This window comes from Triturus cristatus, chromosome 3_1 (genome assembly GCF_964204655.1).
Source record: "Triturus cristatus chromosome 3_1, aTriCri1.1, whole genome shotgun sequence".
NCBI classification, from domain to species: domain Eukaryota; kingdom Metazoa; phylum Chordata; class Amphibia; order Caudata; family Salamandridae; genus Triturus; species Triturus cristatus.
In genome coordinates, this window is record NC_140583.1 from 331,091,904 (window position 1) to 331,117,787 (window position 25,884).

General features: G+C 44.5%; 1 protein-coding gene across 4 annotated transcripts in view; it reads right to left on the reverse strand.

Moving 5' to 3' along the window:
* LOC146860205 (uncharacterized) overlaps positions 1–25,884 on the reverse strand; it is a 515,433-nt gene that overhangs the window by 79,233 nt on the left and 410,316 nt on the right. For all 4 annotated transcript variants that reach the window (XM_085644046.1, XM_085644048.1, XM_085644047.1 and 1 more), the window contains exons 5-6: positions 16,890–17,034; positions 5,790–6,217 (exon numbers count right to left, since the gene is read on the reverse strand). In XM_085644046.1, the coding sequence (XP_085500172.1) occupies positions 5,790–6,217; positions 16,890–17,034 (573 nt within the window). The remainder of the gene's footprint in view (positions 1–5,789; positions 6,218–16,889; positions 17,035–25,884) is intronic.

A 25,884-nucleotide genomic window follows, 5' to 3' on the forward strand; every position in this document is an offset into this window, starting at 1 on the left:
ATGGTTTCAAACTGTGCTTGATACATCTGCCACTAAAGTTTATCCCGCGATTTTCCAATGAGTTTTTGTCCTCACATTGGTGCTTAATCACTGCTAATTTTCATTTAAAAACTGGAAGCAAGGAGGGGTGGCCGGCAACCGGAGGATAAGGCCACACACTAACACAGCTCTGTAGTCCCACTCCCGAAATCCCATAATATCCGCCACATCATCCGGCTAAATGACTAACGGCTCTGGAATCTATTAGCAGAGCACACCACCCTTTGCCTGGTTACCTCTGTTGGGACGGCGACTCATCCAGCTGCTCATGCGAGACCAGAGGCGTTCTTGGGAAAGCAATTGTGAATTAGTGACCCTTGGCCCCCCGGGGAGGAACGGAGAGGCGCAGGTCAAAGAAGAGGCCGAGGTGACTCTAATTGCGAGACTGCTGGCTGGATTGGGCCGTGGGTTGCGGCGAGTTACGTGACAATGGGGCAGCTGCAACTATGGCAGATAGCAGGGTGCAAAACTGCTAATGTTCAGATATTCATTGGAAGGGTTGGTACTGTGCTATGCATTTAAGATGCCTGAAGTCCGTAGGATAGGGGGGGAGGGGTGGAGAGAGATGGACCGGTGTGACCACAACCTTGAGGGAGGGCAACAGGCACTCTGCAATGTTGAGGAGGCAGGTAGTTTGTAAACCGTCATGCTGGGAGGAGAAACTTGTTATCTCAAGAGAGAGGGGCTAGTTTTCAGTTTATTCATGCTACAGTCAGCAAAGAAGTGAGAGGAGGAATAATAGCTGTGCAACAACGTTTTCTGTTCCAAAAAATGCAGATAACTAAATGGGACTTGCAGCAAGGCAACACCCACGACGTAATGAGACTATTCATGCCCGGGATGCCAAATTCCGTGAACCCGAGTGGGATAGGCTGCTGTCCGGCTGTCCACACATAATTAGACCCCACAACACACGTCAGAAACTGTAGGTGAGACTGCACTCAAATTTCTCACCTGGAATGTAAAAGGACTGGAGGATAAACTTAAGCGAGGGATAGTGATCCTGTTTACATGGCGGCAAGCCACCAACATAGTGTTCCTACAGGAAACACATTTGGTTGGCAACACCTGCAAAGCTATGAACATAGGGGGATATAAATTGATTGCACATGCTGGATTTACGTCGGGCTCCAGGGGGACGGGCATAATGGTTCCCAGGGGTCTCCCACTCATAATACAGAAGACCTGGGCTGACGCGCAGGGCAGATTTACAGTAGTAGAAGCGCTATGGGAGGGAAATTATTTCAACCTAGTGTCTGTATATATGCCTCCGGCTCTTCAAAAAGTAGCTATAACTGACCTAAGTAAAATCATCCTAGACTTACCGACTGGAACCATGGTGCTCGGGGAAGATTTGACCTTGACACTACAAAACCAAATACACCGGCACCCAAAACGAGGACAAACACGTGAGAACACAATCCTGGAGGACTTTCTCGCTGCATTGAGTCTGATGGATGTCTGGCTATATTTTAACCCTCAAGCATCACAATACACATTTCACTCAGGGGCCCGCATAGACAATATATTGACACTATCAAACTATATACACAATTTCAGGGAAGCTCACTGTCTGGCAAGAGGCATCTCTGATCATTTTCCAGTATGGGCCAGATTTGTTTCGGACTCTCACTTTACACAAACAAATTTCACATTAAACCCATGGTACCTTAAACTCCCCAATTTTAGGAAGGAAATTATACAATAATACAAAACACCTATTTCAAAAATAACAGAGAGTCCATTGAATCGGCGCAAACATTATGGGAGGCTTTTAAACAGCATTAAAAGGCCAGGTACTCTCACTCACAGTTGTGCATAGAAGAGAACAAAGAGCCAGAATTGAAACCCTTAAACAAGAAATTATGGATGGGGAGAGACAGATTATTGACAACCCAGATAACTCATATAGAATGGCCCTAGACAATAAGCGGCTCAAGTATAAATCGCTACTTGCTGAGGCAACCAGACCCAAACTCAAAGCATAACAACATAAAATATATGAAATGGGGGATAGAGCAGGTAAACTCTTGGCCTGGTTAGAAAAAAGAGAACAGACCCAGCGCTGGGTACATGCACTGAAAGTAAATGGAGATAAAAACCCTCAGGGATCCCCAAGAAATGACGGAGGCCTTCGCGGACCATTTCGAGCATCTTTATGCATCGGCAACTAAGTACACAAGAGAGGACTCCCACTATTAACCCTATCCCCTCAAGACCGGGACTCACTAGACGACGAGTTAACAGAGGAGGAACTACGTTCTGCGATCCGTAGTATGCAATCGGGGAAGGCGATGGGCCCCAACAGCCTCCCAATCGAATTCTTTAAATTAACGGCATCACAGATAACACCATACTTGAGGGACATGTATCTGGAGAGCTACCATAAGGGAGAGCTGCTGTATGATCAAAGAGTGGCTTCTATAGTGGTTAAATACAAACAAGGTAAGCTGACAGAAAGTTTTAGCGCCTATTGACCCATCTCGTTGCTTAATGCAGAAGCCAAGATCCTGGCAAAAATACTGGCTGCGTGACTGATCCCTATCATTAACAAAATAGTACATCCAGATCAGTCAGGCTTCATGCCCGGGCGAAGCACAGCACTCAACATACGTCGTCTCCATGGGGTACTGGGCAGGATAGAAACACTTAGTGAGAGTGCAACAAGGATGCCCCCCCGATAGTCCTGTATTTAGCGACCCTGGATAAGTCAGTTAACAGAATCCTCCAAATACTCTCTAACATTGCCAAATACTCTTGTTTTAGAATCAATTGGTCCAAATCCATAGTATACATGTTTCATGGTCCACCACCAAAACTGCCAACCGGATGTAGGGCTAGGATTGAGGTGGAGGGTTTTCGGTATCTGGGGATATATATCACACCAAATCCCACCCTGTCCTTCACAAAAAATCTCCTGAGTCCCCTGTTCAGACTACAAAAAGATGTGCAGCACAGGGAGACACTACCTTTGTGCCTACTGGGGAGTGCAGCGGTGTTTAAAATGCTCGCTCTGCCGCGGTTTTTATACATATTACAAAATAACCCCCACAAAGTTCCTGAAACGTACTTCATAAGTATCGAAAGTGAAGTGAGGACACCCTTATGGGACGGCAAACCCCCACGCATAGCACCAAACAAACTGACGAAAAGCTGGTATGATGGGGAGATCGCACTGCCTAACATCAAATTCTACTATTGGGCAGCCCAACTGATGGTCATCAACCATTGGGCATACCATCCACATAATGACCCGGCATACCAGATGTACAGACTGTTGATGGGTCCTGAAGGATATAGAGGAGCCCTATACACAGACCACCAACATCAATCGCTAACGGGCCCAATGGCTCTGACGATTGCTATTTGGCACCAAGCACATAAAAAACTTGGCTAGCACAAGAAAGTAACGCAAGCTATGCCCCCAGCAGAGCAACTAGGGAGACAACCAGGATTCGATAAATGGGACAAGTGGGGGGGCATCTCCTCTGTAGAGGGTCTCTGGAAGAATGAAAAAATAATCCCATTTGCTAAACTGCAAGCTGACTACCAAATGACCAACCAGGAATTGTTTAGATACCTGCAAATAAGACTTGTTAATAACAATAATCCCACGAAATGAGACACTACCAGAAGCATCTCCATTAGAATATATATTACTTTTAGACCCAATGACCCAGCAAGCTATATCAATGATGTATCAAAAGATAAGTAATAATCTGCCAGAACCGCTGCTCTCATTCAGAGAACGTTAGCAGAAGGATGTAGGTGAGTTAGATGATGAAGAATGGCAAGAAGCACTGACTTCCGCCCGGGAGGCGGCAATTTCACTAAGATACTGATTGATTCATCTTAAAATACTACATAGAACTCACCTCTCGGGTGGGACGTTTTCTAAAATCCGCCAAAGGAAGGACTCCAAGTGCATTAGACGATGCACAGAAGAGGGCACATTTTATCACTCTCTCTGGGACTGCCCAGCTATTCAGCCATTCTGTGTAACAATCACGACCCAGATGCAAAATGTATGTGAGTAAGAGATTCACCGAACTAGGCATATTGAACATTTGGGAAGCCACTGACCTTACAGCTACTGACCAGACGTGGGTTAACCCTGCCCAAGCGAAACATAGCACTAAGATAGGGATCGAGTGAGACACCCACCATGCACGGATGGTCAAAAGATATGGATAAATGTATGTTGCCTGAAAAAGATGTGTATATGTCCAGAGGCTGCCCGAAAAAATGGGGTAAGAAATGGGGAAAATGGAACACGCATAGAGGGGACATTTGTATCTCGAACACGTGAATCTGCAGGACATGAGGGGAGCACTAGAAAAAATGACAATGAGGAAACTGAATTGTAATAATAGCCAGGATGATTGTACTATATGTTGCACAGTATATCTTGGGCATTTGTGATGTGAACTCTCTCACTTGACTAGTGCAAATTTTCAATAAAAAGATATTTTTTTAAAACTGGAGGCAATGACGACAATAATAGCAATGACTTGAATCAGGCACTGCAGAGAAAGTGACGGAAGAGGCACGGAGCAGCTTGCCCCCTAGACACGGAGTCTCGCATAAGAGGAACTGCACACAGATGACTAATTAAGGACTGCATTAGACGGCTCATTCATATACTCTGTGCCCACTCTCTGCATTCAGAATGTGCTGTGTTGGACATCCAATGGCAGTATTTCATTTGTAAAAGAATAACTGCCAGTGCCCAAAGCTCCGCTCAGAAGCCCTGCCTGGCACTATTTCAAATCCGTGCGCCGAGCACCAAGGCTGTGTAGTCTTGATTCCACCTCATGCCTCTTTAATCCACCACCAGACACTCCCTGCCCCTTTATCTCACTGTTGCAGGTTCCTAGAGCCTCCCTCCGGTCAAGGTTTTCCAGACTTTCGCTTCCTTCTCCTTTCCCCCTTGTTTGTGTTTTCCTCACTTGCTCAGAGTTAAGAAAAAATAAGTCCCGGTCCCCAACAAGGAGCGCTGGTAGGCTGCATATGCAACCTCCGACTCAAATTAAGCACTGCCAAATGGGCAGAGACTAAAAATGAAATAAAACCTGGATGTGGCAGGAAAATATACGAATGTTAATCTGGTCAAGAAAATAATATACCTGACATTGCCAATGTATCCTGTCAATAAAAATAAAAAGTTTGGGATCTGGTGTCTAATTTAATTGAAGATCTGTCATAACTGCTAATTGTGCGTATGCTTCTACTCCTCACTCACGCCTTTCTTGAGAGCATGAAATAACACACAAGTCGGGATCGACTTTTGGAGGAAGAGACAGAGAGATAGAGAGATAGAGAGATAGAGAGATAGAGAGATAGAGACATAGAGACATAGAGAGATAGAGAGATAGAGAGATAGAGAGATAGAGAGATAGAGAGATAGAGAGATAGAGAGATAGAGAGATAGAGAGATAGAGAGATAGAGAGATAGAGAGATATAGAGATAGAGATAGAGATAGAGATAGAGATAGAGAGACTCTTTCCTTGAATGATTCTGGGAGAAAAGGACTGATTTGGATGCTATAGGCAACAACCCGATTCATATTTTTGGTAGTGATGTACACAAATATAAAACAACTAGGTATAAAACAACTGTCGAAGATGCTGCCTCTGTCTTGTTAAAAAATTATTAATACAATATTTTTATTTTTTTAAAACATCTTGAACATTAACCTGTGTCCTACTGCTCTTGGTAAAGACATTACTGCTCTTGGTAAAGACATTACCTGTTGCACTGCAGTGAAACTGTGATCTGCTGAGCCACCAGTGTTCCAACTCCTTCTCCCAAGTGCAAGTCAAGCAGGCGGATCTCAGTCCCTTTCCTCGGACCAGGGCCTCTATCTTCCTCCACACGACGAACACTGGGGCCTGCAATATTGCTTGTAGATTGGGGTTCATCTTCATCACAGCTCACCCAGCTGTCAGAGTCATCACTGTCATCATCCTCATCCTCTGCTCCACTGATGGTTTCCAAACCTTCTTTCTCCTCCGCTTCATCAGTGGCGCAAGCATCTGTGCTCCCCCGTTCATGGCCAGTCTTGGACTCCATGCCAGGGATTGTAGCTGGAGTGGATTCTGCAGAGGCTGATGCCTGGAGCTGCTGGTAGGGAACAAACTCAAATCCAGCCTTTTCTGCATCAATGTCCCTCTTCAACTAGATGCACACAAAAAAAAGAATTGTTGTCTTTGAAGGTGTAGCAAAGATGACAGTCCACATTGGCATTAGGAGTGAAGTTTCTCAGCACCTTTGTGTTACATGTGTACCAACACTTAATGTGCCTGTCCTGAAACTTTTCTAAAGTGATTGTGCATTTCTCCAATGCAAGAGCTAAGAACCCTGAAATAACAAGCATTGGAAATGCAATCGGTCTCGCATTTGTTTGAGTTAGAGCTATTGGCATTGTAAATGGCAATGTCTTTTACCTATGTGTTATGGAATGTATGTATGATGTGGTATGTAGTGGAGTTATGTGCATTGGATTGGATTAGTTAATTGTGTAATAGTGCAGCATGGATTTGTGTGGTGTGGAGTGGGTTTGTGCAGTGGGATTATGTGTGTTGGATTGGATTCGTTAGTTGTGTAATTGTGTGGCGTGGAATAGTGTGGAGTGGATTTGTGTAGTGGAATTATGTGGCATGGTGTGCAGTGGAATTATGTGGATAGTAATTATGTTGTGTTCAAGTGTATTGGAAGTATGCTTAGTGGGATTGTGTGTTATTGGGTGCAATTATGTGGAATGTTACTTAGTGTTGTGGGGTGTTATGTAGTGGAGTTTAAATATGTGGTGTTTTGTAGAATTTTGTGGTATGATGTGTGATTATGTAGTATGCAGTGGATGTATGCGGTGTGCTATGTAATTGTTTTGTAGATTAGAATTATATGGTATGTTGTCAAATTATGTGGTGGCAAATGGAAATGTGTTGAGTTGAATAGTGTGGTGCGGTGCAATTATGTGGCGTAGTGCAATTATGTGGCATTGTGACAGAGCGGGACAAGCGGAGCAAACAGACATTAAGGACTGGTGGACACACGTACCGTTCTCACCCCCTCTTGTCCCCCCACAGCAGGAAGAATGGCTTCCCTCACCAGAGAGTACAGTGCGGATACAGGAAGGAGTGGAGCCCTTTAACTGGAAACGCTACGCGTCATCGGAAACACCCCTGAGTGACGTCACGGCGCAGGAGGAGGAGGCGCGTCGAGGAGCGAGTGCGAGGAGAAGTGCGGAGGAAGCGGAGAGACTGACACCGGACGGCCAGGAGGCCCGGGATCCCGCGAAGCGCCCCGCCATGTTCCCAGGGGAGGAGCGTGGCTAGGACATGTACGGGACCGCGTAGTGGGCTGGATAGCGAGAGGGGAGAAGCCGCCTACTTGAAAACTAGTGCCTGTATTGTTGTTTCTATTCCCTTGTTTCCCCCCCCTATTGCACATTTCACGAAGTACAAAGAGTTCTTACGGGTAATCACTGTTGCACAAATTAGGGTGTCTCCTCACGCCCGGTCCCGGTCTTAGGTTGAACCCTTAAGGAAAGGTACCCTGACACTATCCTTTGTTTGTTTCCTTTCTTCTGGGGCCCTGCTCTTCCCGGGGAGAAACATATTGCATACCTCCCGTGGTCCAAGGAACGCGACGACAGAGAACCCTTCCGGAAGGAAGACCCCACCCAAGAGGAACCACGGATCCGGCCATATGGCCGAGGGAAAGACTGACTAGTCGATTAAGAAAGCGATATATTGCAATAAAACCACGCTTACAAAGCACCCGTGTCCCGTCTGTCCCTGACCAACCGTCACAGGCATGGTGTAGAGTGATTTTATGGGGATCTTTGCAATGTGGTATAGTGTTCTTTTATTTGGTGTGTAATTATGTGGCAGTGAGTAGAGTGTTATTATGTGGAGGTGAATTATGTTGCACTGAGTGGTATTATGTGGAATATAAATATATACTGGGTGGTGTTGATTTGCTTGTTGGTGAATTGATACGTATTGTATGTGTGGTATTGTGTGTTAAACTAAACATCCAGGCATGCCATATGGTACCCAGGTGAGTGGAGTAAAAAATAAATCAAACTAGCTCCCATGCTATATTTAAGAAGCGCAATTTTATTCCAACATGCAAACAGTTTGAATAAAAAACTGTTAAAAAAAAAACAAATCTCACACACACACACAAACTCCTTAATACAACAGCAGGTGCGGGGAGGCACACAAGGGGCAAACACATACCACCAGTACTTAGATTTCCCTTTGTAAAAGCCACATAAATATTTTGACGTGGGCCCCATAAATACACCACTAGAAGGCAAGAATGCAGACAAGGCAATGATGGGCTGCAAAGAACCGGCGCTCATCAAATGTTAGTGTAATTGCTTATAATATTAATGCATAGGAACACATAATACTGTTGTAAGGGCAGTATTTTCATATATTTCTCCAGCAAATTTTTACTGGCGTTTTTGCTTACAGTTTCTAGTGTCACATGTTTATTATTACATATTTAACAAGAAACCGCAAACTACCATATTGAAACCCATTGTAATAGAAAACTAAGAGGAATTGAAAATTTGCAACGCCTCAACAACATTAAATAGAATAAGGCACTATAGCATTCTCCAAGTTACTGCTAAAAAGAAATTCAAAAAATTAATTATAGCGGCAAAATGAGCCGAAGTCAGAATCCGAATCACAAAGACTTTTTTCCAAAATCCAAGCTGTGCTCATGACCTTTTATTACAAGCACTAATTGTAACACAATAAACATTCAATGCAAAATAACTAAAAAAAAGAGAAGTGTGAACAGCAACATGATAAAACATCACATGCAAAACATCTGCGTAATGAGGGTTTGGCACTCTACAGGATCACATATCAAAAGTAAACTAACTAAGAAATAAAGGTTATGCACTGCGAAACAATAAAATACCAAATGCAAAAACAAGCATTTGCAATGCAATAGGTCTCGCATTTGCAAGATTTTGAGCTATTGCCATTATAAATGACCATGCTTTTTATTTTTGTTTAAAAAACCTGCAATAATAAAAGATATTGTCATTTACAATACCAATAGGTCAAAGTTTTGAAAATGCGAGACCTGTTGCATTGTAAATGCTTGTGTTTTAAAGGGCCAAGGTTTGGGCACAGTCTGCCAGGAATTCTACAATGGAGTACTTTCCATTTCCTTGTGGCGTTGTCAGTCTGTGTGAGCCCGAAAATAAAGGGCAGGTGAGGTCAAGGGTGGTGTCTAAAATGCATCCTGATGTGACCATTGTATTGGTCACAGTGGGGGCAGGCAGGGGGCCTCCTCACTTAATGAGGTGTAAATCACAATCTAGCAGCAGGGCCACGAAAGGAAGCCGTTTTCGCGTGCAGATTGATTAGTCCTACAGTGTTGCTTTGCAGGCCCCTGCCCCCAGACACAGAGGGGACGGGGGAGGAGGTTGTGGCAACTCCAGATATCTTCCTTAATGTGAAAAACACAGGGCTGGATGATCACGCAATATTTTTTTAATTCGGCTTATTCCTTCCGTCCTGGGACGCATGTCTAAAGTAAAGAAGTAGGGGAACGGTCTGTGTTAAATTTAATAAGTAGGGGCACGCCGTGCACTTCCGATCCCGCCCACTTCTATCACTGGGTGTTTGCAATGGTTCACATCCATTTAACACCCCTTCTCACAATGTGGCACAAGGAATATTTGTGCCATGAAAACTGCACCTTTTATGATGGAAAGAGAAGAAGACTTTTGCAGCAGCTGGGCCTGCCTTGCCTGGGTTAGCATATGCGCTGGTCGACAGCAAAGGTAAGCGGTCACGGTTGAAGTGCGGGCCTGCAGCAGGGCAGGAATGCCAACCATGCCATGGCAGCTTCGGCCCGGAGGCAGGTCGCTCCACGAATAATTAACTGCGCGATAACAGCGCTGTTTGTTCGGTTACGCTAAGGACAGTTTCGAGGGCTTAAAGAATGGGAATCTTCCGAGCTCAGAGAATGGCCCTCTGTTGCATAGTCATCATGTGCCCTGGGCACCCCCCAACTTTTTGCTGGCTGATGCTGGTGGTAACTGACTGACTGACTCTGGGCTCTGCCTAACCAGGTCCAGGGCCAGTGCTATGCTGAAAGAAACACATTAGAATACAGTTAAAACACCTACATACACTAGGGTGCACAATGGTATGGTTGGGTATCCCTGTGATTGGCATGACCTACCCTATAAGCCCCTAGTATATAATAGGGCAGGGGGGATTGAAACTACCTAGAAGTCCCTAGTACTCCGGCGCATGACAGTTTAAAGGCCAGCAGCTCTTTTTGCACTTGCATGTGTGCACTGCTGAAACCTGAGGTACGTTTAAAAGCAGCACTGGGTGCCAGGACTGCTTTAAAAAAGTAAATTGTGCCAAAACTCGACTTTGGTGTTTGGGGCACTTAAAAATGGATAACCTACAATGTTTTGGCATATTAGGGACCCCCAGGGTCTCTCCTAGGTATCCCTGGGGTGGGGTCAGATATTTGTAAGGTACACCCTTATAAAAATGAGTTTTTATATGCCTGGGTAAAGTGAAATTTCACATTTCACTACCCACATTGAGGTAAAGTGCTGCTCAAATTCGACTTTGATGCTAGGAGCACTGTAGAGGGAGAATCTGCAATATTTCTACAGATCAGAACCCCTAAAGTCTCCCCTAGTTGCACATGTGGTGGGGTTCCTGAAGATAGAAGACAAGTACTTATAAAATATGTTTTTGTAAGTCCTGGTGCTGGAAAAATGGCCCAAGTCATTTTTCCCATTGCAAATCCCCTGTTACATAGGTGAACATGGTAGGAAGTTATTGATTAATAACTATGGATAGGAGAGGGATAGAAATGCCATTCAAAGATTTCCCAGAATGGTATTAAGAAATCTGAACAATATCCCATTGTTGAATTTCTCCTAAAGTGTACATACAAGAAGTTATAAGACTTTCTTGTTTGTAAGTCCAAATTCATCCTTCCAGTGGTCTGCCCTGATTGGTCAGAGTTAAGTGGATTAGCCAGGCTGCCTTGAAGAGGTGATAAAGAGCCCCTGGGGTTAACCAGCTCTGCTGGCAGGGCAGTGTGCTGTTCCATAGGAATGCCAGGCCAGGGGGAGGAGTCGTAAGCCATGCTCTTCAAAGTGGAGAGTAGAGCCCATTGTCATTTACAGCTCTGAACTTCTCACCTTAGGCACATGGTAGGATTAAGGAAGGTATGAGCAGATTCAGGAGGGTCAAAGTAAATTAGCCATCCTAGGGGTGTGTTTAGCCAGCTGTTATCTCCTTGCTGGGAAATCAGCCATTATGGATTTGGAAGATGTGATGCACTCTAGGACAAAATAATGCCACACTCTACAGGATGTGGTCATAACTTTGAGGAGTTACCCTGCTCCCATTGGTCAGAAGTGACCTCCTGCATGACTCAGAGAACTTGGAATGAGTATCTGAGAGGGACAGATCCCTCCAGATCTGCTGCTTGAAACTTACTGAAGCAAGAAGTGCCCTGCTGAGAAGTTTTGCTGTGCAAAGATTTCTAAGTTTTGTTGTGCAAAGATTTCTAAGGCCTGACCTCTATAAACTGCATCAACTGACACTACAGCCCTGTGGATTATTTTGCTGAGAAAGGAACTAAAGAGTGGACTCCCTGAAAACTACAGGTTAAAAGAGCTCAACTGGAACATCACCAACTAAATCTACAAGTTGGGGAATCATTAGTGGATTTTTAAGGGCTTTGTACCAGTGGATTGTGGGAACTGATGCCCTCAACTTTCATGGACCATCTTGGAGCTTCCAGACCTTTGGAGTAAGTTTGAGACACTTTGGGAACCCTTGAGGAACTTCAGGTAGAAGTTCAAGAAGTTTGGAGAACTTTGAGAAAAAGCTCCATAGAGGAACTGACTCAATCTGGTCAGCCAGCCCGCCTGCCTTTAATCGCGAGCCGGCCAAGCCGTCCAGGTTCGTCCCCCTAAAAGCTCCATGGGTTCAACTTCCAGAGTTTGACAGGACTAGAAGAAAACTGAAGCCGGCGAACCCTCACCGGATCCGGCTACATGAGGAGCATCGAGAGAACCCGCAAGAAAAAGCTCCAGAAAAGTTTCTAAGTCCGCTCATAGAAAAGGTGACCGGGAGCAACCGTGAGAGCCAAGCCGCCTGCCTTCCGTCGTGTGTCGGCCTGGATTTCTGGGTTGTCCCGCTGAAGCAAACTTGAAATATTTTCTAAGTCCACACCAGGGAAGTTGACTGGGACCTTGTCAAAAGTCAAGCCGGTGATCCCTCACCGGATCCGGACTGGCTGGGAGCTTTGAGGACCCTCAGGAAGAAAAGATCCAGAAAGGTTTAATAGTGTGAAGGTAGAAACTGAGACCGGGACCTGCCGGGAGCTGTAGCCGCTCAGGGCTCCATCGCGCCCGGCCCGAAACTTTGACTTTGGTCCGGTCTATCGCGAGCAGGTATCACAATATGGTGCTATAATCTTCTAAGTGCTATATTTTATTAAATCTTTGAAAATTCATATCTTCGGTTCCCTACATTGGATTTTTGTCGTTTCGGTGTCGTTTTTATAAATTGGTGTTGGATTTTTATTATGTGTTGTGTCTTCATTATTTACTAAAATTGTGTTTTTAAATGCTTTACATACCTGTCTTTGAAGTTAAGCCTGTCTGCTTGCAGCCACGTTACCAAGGGTTGAGCATAGGAATAATTTTCCAAGACCTATGCTGAATCCTATCATGTGTTAGTGGCGTTATTGCCAGTGGCAGACCTACATTTACCCCTACCAATAACCTACTTTCCAACACCTTGTTTGTGAGAGGATGGTATGGGAGAATTCCGGGGTAAATGGCGAATTGTTTATCAAAGTTACAACTAGGCATGTTGAGTAAATCTTCAGATTTCCGAGTTATAACTCGATAAGGAACTCCCTTTCTTGACTGCATGCAAAGTACGGAAACTAATGCGGTCAAGGAATGAACTGGAATGGCGGCGTGGGGGTGGGGACAGGGCATGGGCAGCTCCCCTTGGTTGAGAGATGAAGGGGTTATTAATTGCTGAATGCTAAGCTGGAGCACGTGATAGCGGCTCAAAGTCAAATCAAAGTTAGAAGGTCGAAAAAGTGCCTCTGCTGGTGTTGTTTTCCCTCTCTACACACGCGAGCGCTGCTCTGCTGCCCGTGGTCGCACAGAAGCGAAGGGTGCACCTGCTGCGGAAACTGTTCTGGAAGCGTTGGGGCAGTCAGGCCGCTGTCACTGGAGAGAGGGGGCCAGGGGAGGCGGGGACAGGCGGACAGAGAGAGGGTGGAGTGAATCTGGCAGAGGGAGCGTCGGTGAGGGAAGGGGACAGGCAGGTTACCAAAGGAAAGGGGCAGTGCCACTGTTACCGAGGAGCCTGTGACAGGGGCCAATGTGGAAAGGGAAAGAGGTTACAGGCGGTAAGGAGAGTGTGACAAGGACAATTGGAGAGAAGGCGCCACAGTAAAGAAGAAAGAGAGTGATAGAGAATAGAGAAAGATAAGAAACTGAGAAGGAAAGGAGAGAGAAAAAGAGGGGAGGGCAGACGCTCTGGGAATCTGACAAAGGCGGGAGAGAGAGGCAGTGGCAGAGGAGAAAGAGACAGGGGGTATTGGAAACAAATGAGGATGCTTGTGACAGGTGGGGAGGAGAGAGTGAGACAAGGAGTACTGTGGAGATAGTCTGGCAGTGGAGGTGAGAAGTGACTCTGTGTGCAGTGACACGGCAAAGAAGAGAGTGTAACGAAGGAGAGGTGGGTGGCACAAGGGGAAGCTTTGGTGGAGTGACAGAGGAAGGAGATGACAGGAAAAGAGGGCAGAGAGGTTGAAAGAGGGAAGGAATAAAGAGAAGAGGAAGGAACTGACAAAAAGAAGATGAGGGCCGTGTCAGAGGTAAGGTAAAGGGAGACTGACTAGGGTGGGTGGGAGTCTGAGTCTCCAGCTTGAGTGCTTGCTGAGAGGGCACCTCGGTTACACGACTGCTCCCTGGATACAGGCGCGAAGCTCCCCTACAAGTGGGAGCTGCAGCTGCTCACCAGTGAAGACGGCAAAAGAAAATAAGTGTGCCCATCTGCAGAGTTTACCTTACGGGAGCGAGCAGCGCGGGCGCCATAATTGCAAATAGATGGCGCCGCTGCTCACTCCCGCAAGGAAAACAGTATACATGCACGAGTACTGATCGGAAACTGTGCAATACATGCACAAGTTTACCAAAAAGTACAGAGTGATTCCAAAAGGTCAGTCCAAAGCAGCGCTTGCGCGCTGCGGAGGTGAGACGAATAATGGAAACACAACTGGACTGGACCGAGAGCAGAGTAATTGAGGGTGGTGAGCGGAAGAAGGGGGCTGGATGGGAAGTGGAGAAGAGGAGGACTCCCTCGCCTCGCCGGACAGCTGGAATATGTGAGCTGCCCGTGGCTCCCGAGTCTTTGACTGATACTTGGCTAAGTAATGTGAACTATGTACAGACATCTGCAGGACAGAAAAGTCCAGCGCAGGTGGGAGGTTTATAAAATAAAGAGTCGGTGAAGTAACTGCAATTGTACCAAATGTAAAAAAAACCTGTAACTAATAATAAGAGCAGTGGCGTGTTGTTTATTTTTTGGAAAACAGTAACGAATAACAGCAGTGGTGAAACACGATCCGTGGAGTGAAAGGTGGCTTACAAAACACCAATTAAGTATACTCGAGCAGAGGAACAAGAACTAACTAAACCTTCGGCGCCTCTCTGAACAGTGTGTTTTAACTGAGGCTGCGATGCCCATACGGGGGCCAACTAGTGCTGTAACAGGAAGAAGGGTAAACGCGATGAGATAAACAACAAGCATTTGCAATGCAATCGGTCTCGCCTTTGGGACCTTATATAATGCAGCACATTAGCCTGGGTGCTGAAACATCTACTGTTCTTTAACATGGAGGCAAAATAAGCACCAAACTGCGGAACACGCCAGGTACAGGAACACATGGAGAGAAATACTGGCTATCAGCTTGAAATGGTATTGTCCAAATCTCTGTTTTTAATATAAAATCAGCCCCTTCTGTGGTCATATCACTGAAAATACAAGATTTGAGAAAAATATTATTGTCTACGGGTGCTCTTTGAATACAAGTTTCTATGGCCGGGCATCTAGGGAAGGCTAAAATGATTCTGGTATTTTACTGACCTCTGCTGGTCATTTTCTATCAAGACAGTTAATTAGAGGCAGATGAACAAGCAGAAAGCAATCCTAGTATTTTACTGACCTCCACTGGTCGTTTTCTATCCATACAGTTAATTAGAGGCAGTTGAACAAGTAGAAAGCAATTCTGGTATTTTACTGACCTCTACTGGTCGTTTTCTATCAAGACAGTTAATTAGAGGCAGTTGAACAAGCAGAAAGCAATCCTGGTATTTTACTGCCCTCTACTGGTCGTTTCTATCAAGACAGTTAAACAGAGGCAGTTGAACAGAAAACTAAGTCTCTAAGCAAAGGCAAAAGCAGACAAGTCCTAGGGCTGATCTCCAGATCCCACAAATTACATACAGCAGATCTTCCAGACAGAGCAAGCGCTGTATAGGCTCGACCTAAAAAGATTCACTTAGTGAAATCGCCTAGGAGGGTACCAAGCACCCAAAGGACGAACAATTATAGCGAATGCACCAATTAAAAGGTGCATTTATGAATGGCCAACAAATAGTGAAAGGCAATGATGGATGTGCCAAAACCCACATAGGAGAGCTACAACAGTCTTGCAAACAGTGAATGTGCTGCCTACGCTCGACCTAAAAAAGGCTGCTTTGATATAAGTCCTCTCATAATCAGATGTTTCTTTTGTATCTTTATGCATATCTTATGTTTTACTTCAGTATTCAACTAAAATATATACACGGTATACATTTAAAATGCATCCACAGAGAACATTTGTTTATTGCAGGTGACATACTAGGAAACGGCCCAGGAGGAAGGCATGCCCAGAGGGATTAAATCACCTACTTGGCCAGCTCAGGTCTCAAACTACCTTCTCAAGCAGACAACACCAGAAACTTTGGGTATTCCCTATTGAGAAAAAAAAAGCCCAGAGGAAGATTTTCTTTACAACATATGTCAAAACATGTACTGAGGTAGCTAAGGAAAGTAGTTTGCATCAAACCTTAGCTGCACTTGCAGTCTCACGTAGCCTGTGTGATGATGTTACTTATGTAATATGGGGAATCGTATAGAAGAATATCTTAAAACATTTTTACGAGTTCTATAATTAGCACGAATTACAAATCGTAAAGACAATGTTGGGTTTATCTTTTGCAAAGAGCTAGCTCACTTGTACACCCAAAACAGGTTTCTAGACACTCCAACACAAGGAAAACAAGACCAACCTCCAAACAAAGACTGGAAGGAAAGGCGAAGCCTCAAAATGTGAGGCAGAAAAAAACGTTATTCCAAAGTAGGGGCCTACAAGGGGAAGGCATGACCACCTTTGCTTTGGCTTCTGGCGCGTGGAATGGGCAACTGTTTCTCTCCCACAGAAGGCAGACTTCACAAATATACTGGGAGAAAAACATGACGTGATGTAAGTATCAGAGTTTACGTCTCGATGTCACTGTGATTAGTTTGTTTACACGTAGAACACGTTCTGCCACAAACGAGCTCAACTCCAACTACACCTGTTCATTCGCAAATAATTATATTTCTAATCTAGTAAACGGCCCGGTTAGAAAATGTCTGTCTGCAGAGTGTCTTACTCCTAGATTTCTAGAAGTTAACACCTACTCATGGAACAAACGGCCTAGTAAACCGGGCACAACATGAATACTTTGATAATATGATGGTTTCAGGTGTCTCACCAGCCGGGCACCCTCTGTGAAAAGCCGCTCCAAATTGCGATCCAGCCAGCGCAGGTAAGGTCGGAAAAGCAGTTCCACCTTCCCCATCAGTTGATTGGTCGCAAACTTTGCCTGTAACCACTCCTCAGATGCCTGGTAGATATGCCTGAATGGGAATAGAAAAAAACAATTGTATAACTCAACATGGAAGTAGTAAGGATCGGCCAGAAAATACTGTGCAACAAGCAGTGATGTGAACTTACGGCAGGACACCGAGCAACGAGGTCAGCCGTAAAGGCAGATTCAGGCAGGAGCATTTTGTGCAGCCGAAAATAGTCACCAGAACAGTAATTAAGCTGTACTTCAGCAGGTACTTGTTTCAAAGCACCACGGCGGCAGAGTGGAACAGTTTAAAAGAATACCAACATATCTGTGGCGCAATGCAAGGCTTTACGATCGCTTCCATCAAGCTACGATCGCTCATTCATTCTTGTCACAGCATCATTTAATGTCAAGGACACAAATGCAGCAAGACCTTATGCGACCTGGCACGAGGCACTGCGGCTGAAGTGACAAGGCGATGCAACCACCAGTCAATCCTCCAATAACTAAGACATTCTTAATTGCGGGTTTTAAGCAAACAGGAAAAGCTATTCAAGGACACATGTAAGACTTCAGCAAGCCAGCTCTGCCTGGTTACCTTCAGGAGGACAGGAGGTGTGTATGAGCATAAACAAAAATACTTTAAGACGTTCACTGCTAAACCTATGCAGGTATTTAATATGAAGAGCGGAAATAAACCTGGCTAGATGCAGAAATGGCGAGCGCCCGTAGGCCAGGATGCTATGTCACCAAGGGATTTATAATGTGCCAAAGGCTGCTTAAAGAAGCATATCAAAGCAAATCGGAGGCAAAATGATTTCGGGAGCACGTGGTAAGAGTGACGTATTTTAATTTAAAACTGCCAAATTGTCGTAATAGAAATATTTTTATGTTTCTTATAAACTTCAATTTTCAACCCATTCAATGATTGGCACACATGAGCTATATCTTTAAACACTAGCACATGTAGTCATATAGGAAGAAGATAGTTCGACACAAGTTATTGACTGGTGAGTACATTTCCGTAGATGATGGATAATTATGAGCGGGTTTGGCTGCCCTTCCAGACGTTCACGGATAGAGACAGGAGGGGGGGCTCTGACCCTGGAGATATCACCGAACTGATGCACAGAGCAGGTCTCAGTGTGGTAAGTAAGCACTGATCCGAAAGACTCAGATGTGGATGGATTGGAGATCTGATCGGACATGATCTCTACTGTACCAATATAATATAGATGTATATGCCTCGGCGTAAATGTGGACACCTTGCTATAACCTAATTGTTGTTGGTTGGTGCATCTTCCTTATTCCTGTTCTGTCCCTTGCTGCTCAGCCATTAGTGAGGTCATTTGGAATGTTGAGTGTGTGGGGACTTGAGAAGATGTCAGTTGGAAGAGATGGGCTGAGCAGCAAGGAGGCTGCTCTTGGTGGGGCGTTACTTACATGGACTTTACCACCTTCCAGTTACCTTTATCTGAAACTGTTACTTAATGAATAAACCTGCAACTTGTTTCTACGTGACCTGTCTACTAGACAATCTTTCATTTTAACACACCTCAACACAGTGGATTGTCTTTTTGCACTAATTTTTGTTCTAAAATGAAAATACACTGATTAAAAAAAGGTAAGCATGGTTAAAGATACACAAATTATATTCACAAGCTAGCTGCTGTTTTACAGGATTTTAATGTAATTACACGGCAAATAGCTTTAGTCATCAGAACAATGGATGGTGACGAAAAGAGAAACTTAAAGTATTAACATTTCAGGTGGATGGATACATTATCCTGTTTCAGATTAATATGTGCATGTGCCAGTCTAGGACCAGTTCACCTCCAAAGGCTCTCTAGTGCCGCCTGAAGAGGCCAGGAGGCCTCAGCTGTAGCTCTACCCACCCTGATATGACGGCATTGGGGCATATATAATGAGACAACCGGCCAGATGGAATCAGGTTTGTGATACTTTTGCAACACCTCGTCGAGGCATGAGGAGAGGGACAAAGACACCATCAACTACAGCACCAAATATAGCACAAATGCACTGGGGAGAGAGGGTGGTGATAAATCTGCGGGAAGATAATGTATTCACCAGAAAAATCCTTACCTAGGCAATTCATTTTCTTCTGATGCCTACATCTTCCTCCAGATTCCTAACCTTATGAATGCGTCTCAAAGTGATACATACCCTCAGGGAAGCAGGACTGAGTAGTGCCTGTTAGTAAAGGAAGTTAAACATCACTGGCCTGGCAAAGTACCAATCACTGTGAGCTTGGGCTGTGAGGCAGTAATATTAACCAAAAGCAGGCAAAGATGACCAAGTGACTTCCCAGTAGTTGTCAACAAACTGGGACACCTCATTTGAGATCTGTGGAAGCTGACATGACTCTACTAGAGTGACCACAAATTGTAGCAGGGAGGTGTTTCTTGGCCATGGTGTAAGATAGCATAATACAAAGTGTGAGGAAAATGGTGTATTATATGGTATGGTTGTGAGGCCTCACTATGTAATACAGTCACAATATCGACTTCAGTCAATTCAGGCTCATTTGTAAAACTTTTAGCTCATTCCTGGGTACCTGTGGCTTTCAGCAGTCAAGTTTAACCAAAGGAACAAGTGTAAAGAATTTAGAAGCACCAAAACAATGAAATAAGAACGTCATACAACACAAAAGAAATCCAACATCAACTTATAAAAATGCATCTTATTTTTATGAATTTTTAGACACCAAAACGAACAAAATTCACAAGAGGGTTCCGGGGATATAGATTTTGAAGTAAAATGTAAATCATTGCTTTTCACTCAAAAACTGAACATGCATTGTCAACTACCGTTGTTACAGGAAACTTTATAAAACGTTTACAAAGTTGTGTTTGGCTACTCTGGCCCAATTTGGGTAGCCAACCCTGGCAGGGAGGAGGTCAAGAGGGCCAAAAAGGATTTGTAGAACAGTTATGTTGCCACCAAAGCAGTCTCAAATCCCGTTCCAAGGTCTACAGGCGAATCATGAAATTCAACAATAGGGCTAGTGTTCCGGTGGAAAATTCAAGAGGGGGAGAGGCACAATCTTTCAGAGCGTGAAGAGTGCCTGGGCCAGAGTATTGGAATGGGACAGTCAACTGGACTGTTTATGTTGCCCTCGCACACCCCCTAGAGGGTGTCATGCCTCATCGTTGGGTGGTGCTCCTCGTTGGGCTGGCGCTGCAATGCCCAATGGGTCCCCCGAAGGGTCGCTTTAGCGGAGATCTTTTACGAGGCTTGCCGTTTGATGAATGCAAGTGAGGTAGCTAATGACGTAACGTGGGGTGTTAAGTGCAGGTTAAAACTGGTAAAGTAATCGCCATAGACTTAAATGGAGCAGTCCTGATCCAAGGGTTACAGAATACTGACGATGTTGTAAGGTGCTCTGCATGCTGTGTGGTCAAAAAGGGAGTACCTGGGGCTACTCCTTGGTCCACGGTATTGGTGAGGCGACTTTAGCCTCTGGGGTTGATGTCCCTTGAATTCCTCTTGGGTCCAGCAAGGACACACTGGATTACTGGTCTCAAGTCACATCGAAACCTGCGGTTCCCTTTGGTGAAGGCTATTGTCCATCTTGGGTGGCCAAACTGCACTTCGATGACTCTGAGATTCAACGGACTCAGGTACAACTTTTGAGCATTGGAACGTAGTCTCCCTGGCTGCACGTTGGCAGTCAGTGGTAATCAAGTGGTTGTGGCTAATGATTAGCCAAGACGGGCTTCCTCAGCGTTTATGGCCCTGATGATATAACAGGAAGTCGGCCAACTAACTCTTGGAGGTCACCTCCTCTGTCTGGGGCTCAGAAGCGACCTTTCCTCAAGCAAGGAACCACAGGCGCAGTCCAGCAGTTAGTGCAGCCTCTCTTGCCAGGTCCATGAAACAGCAGGGTAGTCCTTTAGTCCTCTCTCCAGTCCAGATGTGATCTGAGGTCTGGGTGCCAGAGGTACCATATTTATGCCCAGAAGGGGCCTCGGTGGATGCAGCAGTTGCTAGCCAATGCGCTACCAGGCTCTTTTCCACCTGTTGATGACTTCCTGCAATGTGTGGCATCTAGAAATCCCAGAGTGCACTATTCTACCCACTCCCAAGATGGCTGAACCCTTCTCTTGGTGGGTGGAGCTTGGAAGCCTACTTAAGTGTGGCAACCTGAGGGATAAACACCCACAGAAAATTGGTTTGGCAATTGGTCTCCCCAACACCAACCAGTCTACCTGAACCAAACAGAAGCCCCTCTTGTGTGTGTCTACCATTTGCCCTTCACAGGCAGCCTCCCCTTTGATGTTCATCTTTTGGACTCACAACCTATGTATCTTCCTGCCAGTGAGAGGTAACACCTCTTCCACCAGCAGGCCTCTATTGTTCCTGCTTCTGGAAATCGTTCACACTTCTTCCCAGGGGGAAAGAATGCAGTATTGTGGCCAGCATCTGAGAAGGGCCTCTGGAAAACTTGAGCAACATGGTGGCAACTTTCTAAAGTTGCATTTATGTAAAAGTTACATTAGATTCAAATGACAGGAACTGCCAAGTATTATGAACCTTTTCTGCAAGGAAAAGGTGTATTTCTCCTTCCTAGAGCACTTTTTGTGGCTTTTCTGGGAAAGTCTTTCCCTGTGCGGGACTTGCAAAAAAGAAGAGAAACACTTTGACATACTCAAGTGGGTCTGCTAAATATAACTTGGCCTCTCTCTCCCGCTTGGTCCTAGGGACATTAAGGAAGTGGAGTCGCAGACTAAGGAGTCATGTTCTGATTCTAGATATCACAGACAGATGTCGAGTGGGTCCAGCAAGGGCATCATCTAATGGCACCTGCACTACTGTTTAAACCCAGAAATCTTACGAGGGGATATACCCAGTCTCTGTTGAAAAGGTGACAAAGTTCATCTTTGCCACATCAAGAAGACCTGCGTCAATGAGGTGTGGAAAAACTCGAAGTGACACCAGCATTTTGGTTGGAGATTTATATGCTCCAATATTTGGGGGGGGTAGAATCGCAGCCGAGGCCACAAAAGGTTCTGCATGAAGTCTGGCACCCGGAGAATATTCATAAGGTGAGAAATCTAAATTTGCGAATCCTGAGACCAGTAAATCTTGGGTATTTCAGAAAAACAATAACCTTTACTCAGTTTTAAACTGTTGATGAATAAAAGTGGCAACCAAGTACAAAGTGGGCAGTTCATATAAAACTCTATAAATATTTTAGCAGCCCTGAGGTAACAGTTTACCTTGTTTACCTTGAATGTGTCAGAAGAATGTTAGGTGGGCCTGTCAGAAAGTGAAGAAAGAGTGCCGAAAGAGAAAGGATGCGGAATGCCGGCTGACAATGCACAGGACGCAGAAAGCCTGTTTACAGTTACAAACCCAGTCACAGAAGAAAGGTTGCAGGGTAAGCTGCCTGCGAGAGGAATCCACTTCTCTGAAAGAATTCAATTTTAGAAGTATACCAAGCCCAATAGAATCACTACAGTCGTATGTATTAACGCGAGAATGCTATTGTGTCTATGTACCGCCGGGTATGATGTTAGGATTAAGTGTCTCATGCTATTGACCCAATCCGAGCATTAGTTGAAGCATAAGGCTTCACAGGGATTACACGATGATGTTTTCACGAGGAAGGATAAAGATGAAATGTCTATAAACTGGGTCTAGTAGAGTCTTGTCCCTAAGTATGCAGATGCTTGTTAAAAGTTGAAATCAACAAAAGAATGATTCAATGCCAATGCACATGATGTGGACAGATGTTCATCATTGGCATTTCACATTACGTTCAGAAAATTATGCATTTGCCAATCTCGCATCGATAAAAATATAAATACCAATGTCATACTTTAATTGGCAAAGTGGAAGCCTTATCGATATAAAACAAATCTTCATTAAAGCACAAGTGAATTTCTCAAAGTAATCCACACACATATGTAATATGTATACAGGCGTGCTAAGTGTAATATGCGGTTTATTACCTGTGCAGAGAGGGACCATGACCAACGCGGGGCAAACCCTAAAATGAGTCCTGCTGCCCCTGTCCTCCCTTAACAATGGGAATAAACAGCATATTGATTACATAGTAGAAAAATCAGTGGATATGCTGAGGTGATCTGCACATCATTATTTGTACATCAATAAAGTTTTCCAAACAGTATAAATTCTAACAATGATGTTGGGTGCTAGAAACGAAGCCAAATACTCATCCACTTAAAGTATTGAACATGTCCTTGCGACTATAAATAGTCCAAAGATTTGATTTCCTATTTTCACTACTTTTCATATGCACCGCTTCGTATAGAATGGCGGGAACAAACAAGCGTCAAGACGCCAAACGACAGGACGAGGTGTTCGTGTATACAGCTCCGGCCGCTAATGGAGGCATGAAACTACATGTAAACTCTTGGTGTATAATGTAGCGAGATAGTTTTTAATTTACTATTCGAAAACAGTCACATACATGTTTTCGTTTGTGTATTATATACAGATTCGGCTCGTTGTGGGTGTTACTCAGACTCATTGGCCAATACTAAATGACCTTCCAATATTACTTGTGATAATTTATCAGTCAATTCTACCGGTTAATTCTTTTTTTTTGGGGGTCGCTCATATACTCTTTCGTTTTAGGGAGTCATATATACCTCGACATTTTATTATCCTACTGGGATCACGATTGGTCCTTTAAATACCATGTTTAGACCGAATACTAATTATAATGAAATTTAAAACGTTTGAAGAATAGTGATGAAGAATATGTGTATATATACTTAATATACATACACGCTTTGTTTAATATACTGGGAACCTTTAATAGGACGTTTTTGTATTTTATTTGAACAGAGAGGAAGGATATTGGTCCAAATACGAATCATCTCTATGGACAAAAATGAATTGGGACCTAATTAACATGTGTCATTGGCGAAGTGGTATATAAACATTTGATGGAAATATTTATATTAGGTAAGATATTTAATTGACAATACACAAATATGATGACAATAAACCTAGTCACTTACAAACTATCTTGCTAGTTGAGGTGCTATTAATATAAACTTTATAACGTGGGTACTCAAAACATATATATATACATATATATTGATTTATTTGCAGAATTGATTAAACAAGTTCTGATATTACCAGGAGGCACCTACAGTGCAGTGCACAATTACAATCATTCAAGGTGAGACATCGGCCCCTCCAGTATTCAGACTATCTCTTACAGTGTTAGGTTGTAGTTATAGGTCATATCAATCACTATCTAATATCATCCTAAGACTACTCGTTTGGATGATCTTTTAATTCTGCCTCACGCCACAACCTTGGGTTTTGTTCTGTCACCCTTTACTCATCTTGTTTTTGGTAAATATGTTTATTTGCATTGAAATCACTCAAAAAGCAGTACAATCAAGTCACCCTTTACTCATCTTTTTGTTCTTTTACTCTATCTGGCACAGGATTGTTTTAGGTGGCGTCAATATCTGGATTGAAGTCTGTTACTTTTGTCTTTACCACGGGTGTTCCAGCACAATCTCATTTCTCTTCTTTATTTACATATAGCTTGGTGAGATTGTTATGCTCCTAGGTATTTTTTTATTTATTGAGTTAAGCAGACTGTATTCTTTTCTTCTTTATAATGTATGCAGCCTTGAAAAAGCCCTGCGGGCGAAACGCACGTCGGCTGCTGTTTGAAATTGGATACGTACTTGTAAAATAAACACTTAATACAACATCCCTATGAAGATTGGATAATGATTTACATTCCTATGTGAACTATATAATTCATGGATACGATTCAACTAAGTGGATAATTTGTGGTATTATTGTACTATTGTGGTGTGCTGCGTTGCCTATATAGTAAACAGCATATTGCTGCCTGCACGTCTGCATCCATGCTTTATGCAATGCTGTTATTTCATGTGCCTTAGTTATCACGCGTTTGAGCAAAAACAAAGCAGAGTAGAGACACACAGCTGATCCTCTCCCTCACCAAAGACCCGGCCATTGCCAAAACCAACCTCCACGAGGGAATGAAGGCCGTCGCAGATTGGATGAAGACCAGCCGACTGAAACTGAACTCGGACAAAACGGAGGTCCTCATCCTAGGCTCCACCCCCTCTGCATGGTACGACTCCTGGTGGCCGTCCTCCCTGGGAACTGCCCCGACACCCATAAACCACGCACGCAATCTGGGGTTCATTCTGGACTCAACGCTCTCTATGACCCAGCAGGTCAACACTGTTTCCTCCTCCTGCCTCAACACCCTCCAAATGCTCCGCAAGATCTACAGATGGATCCCCACCGAAACCAGGAGAACGGTCACCCAAGCACTCGTCAGCAGCAGGCCTCTATGCAGGAACCACGACTACACTCCAGAAGAGACTTCAACGCATACAGAACACCTCCGCACGCCTCATCCTCGGACTCCCCCGCCACAGCCACATCACCACCCACCTAAGAGACCTGCGCTGGCTCCCCTTCAAACTCCTCACCCATGCTCACATAGCACTCCACAACGCCGGACCAGCATACCTCAATGAACGACTGTCCTTCTACGCCCCGAACCGCCAGTTTCGCTACGCCGACCTCGCACTTGCCTCCATCCCGCGCATCCCCCGAACCACCACCGGCGGCAGATTATTCTCCTACCTCACCGCAAAGACATGGATCACCCTCCCCTCCCACCTGCGCCACACCCGGGACCTACTGACCTTCAGGAGACGCCTCAAGACCTGGATTTTCGACCAGTAGCTGCCCCCCCACCCCTCAGCGCCTTGAGACCCTCACGGGTGAGTGGCACGCTTTGCAAATACTTGATTGATTGATTGAACCTTATTACACAGGGCCATAGTGTGAAGTAGGCAAGAGCAAAGCATGAACCTAGTCTGGCTGCTCAACTGACCTATCCACTGCAGGGATC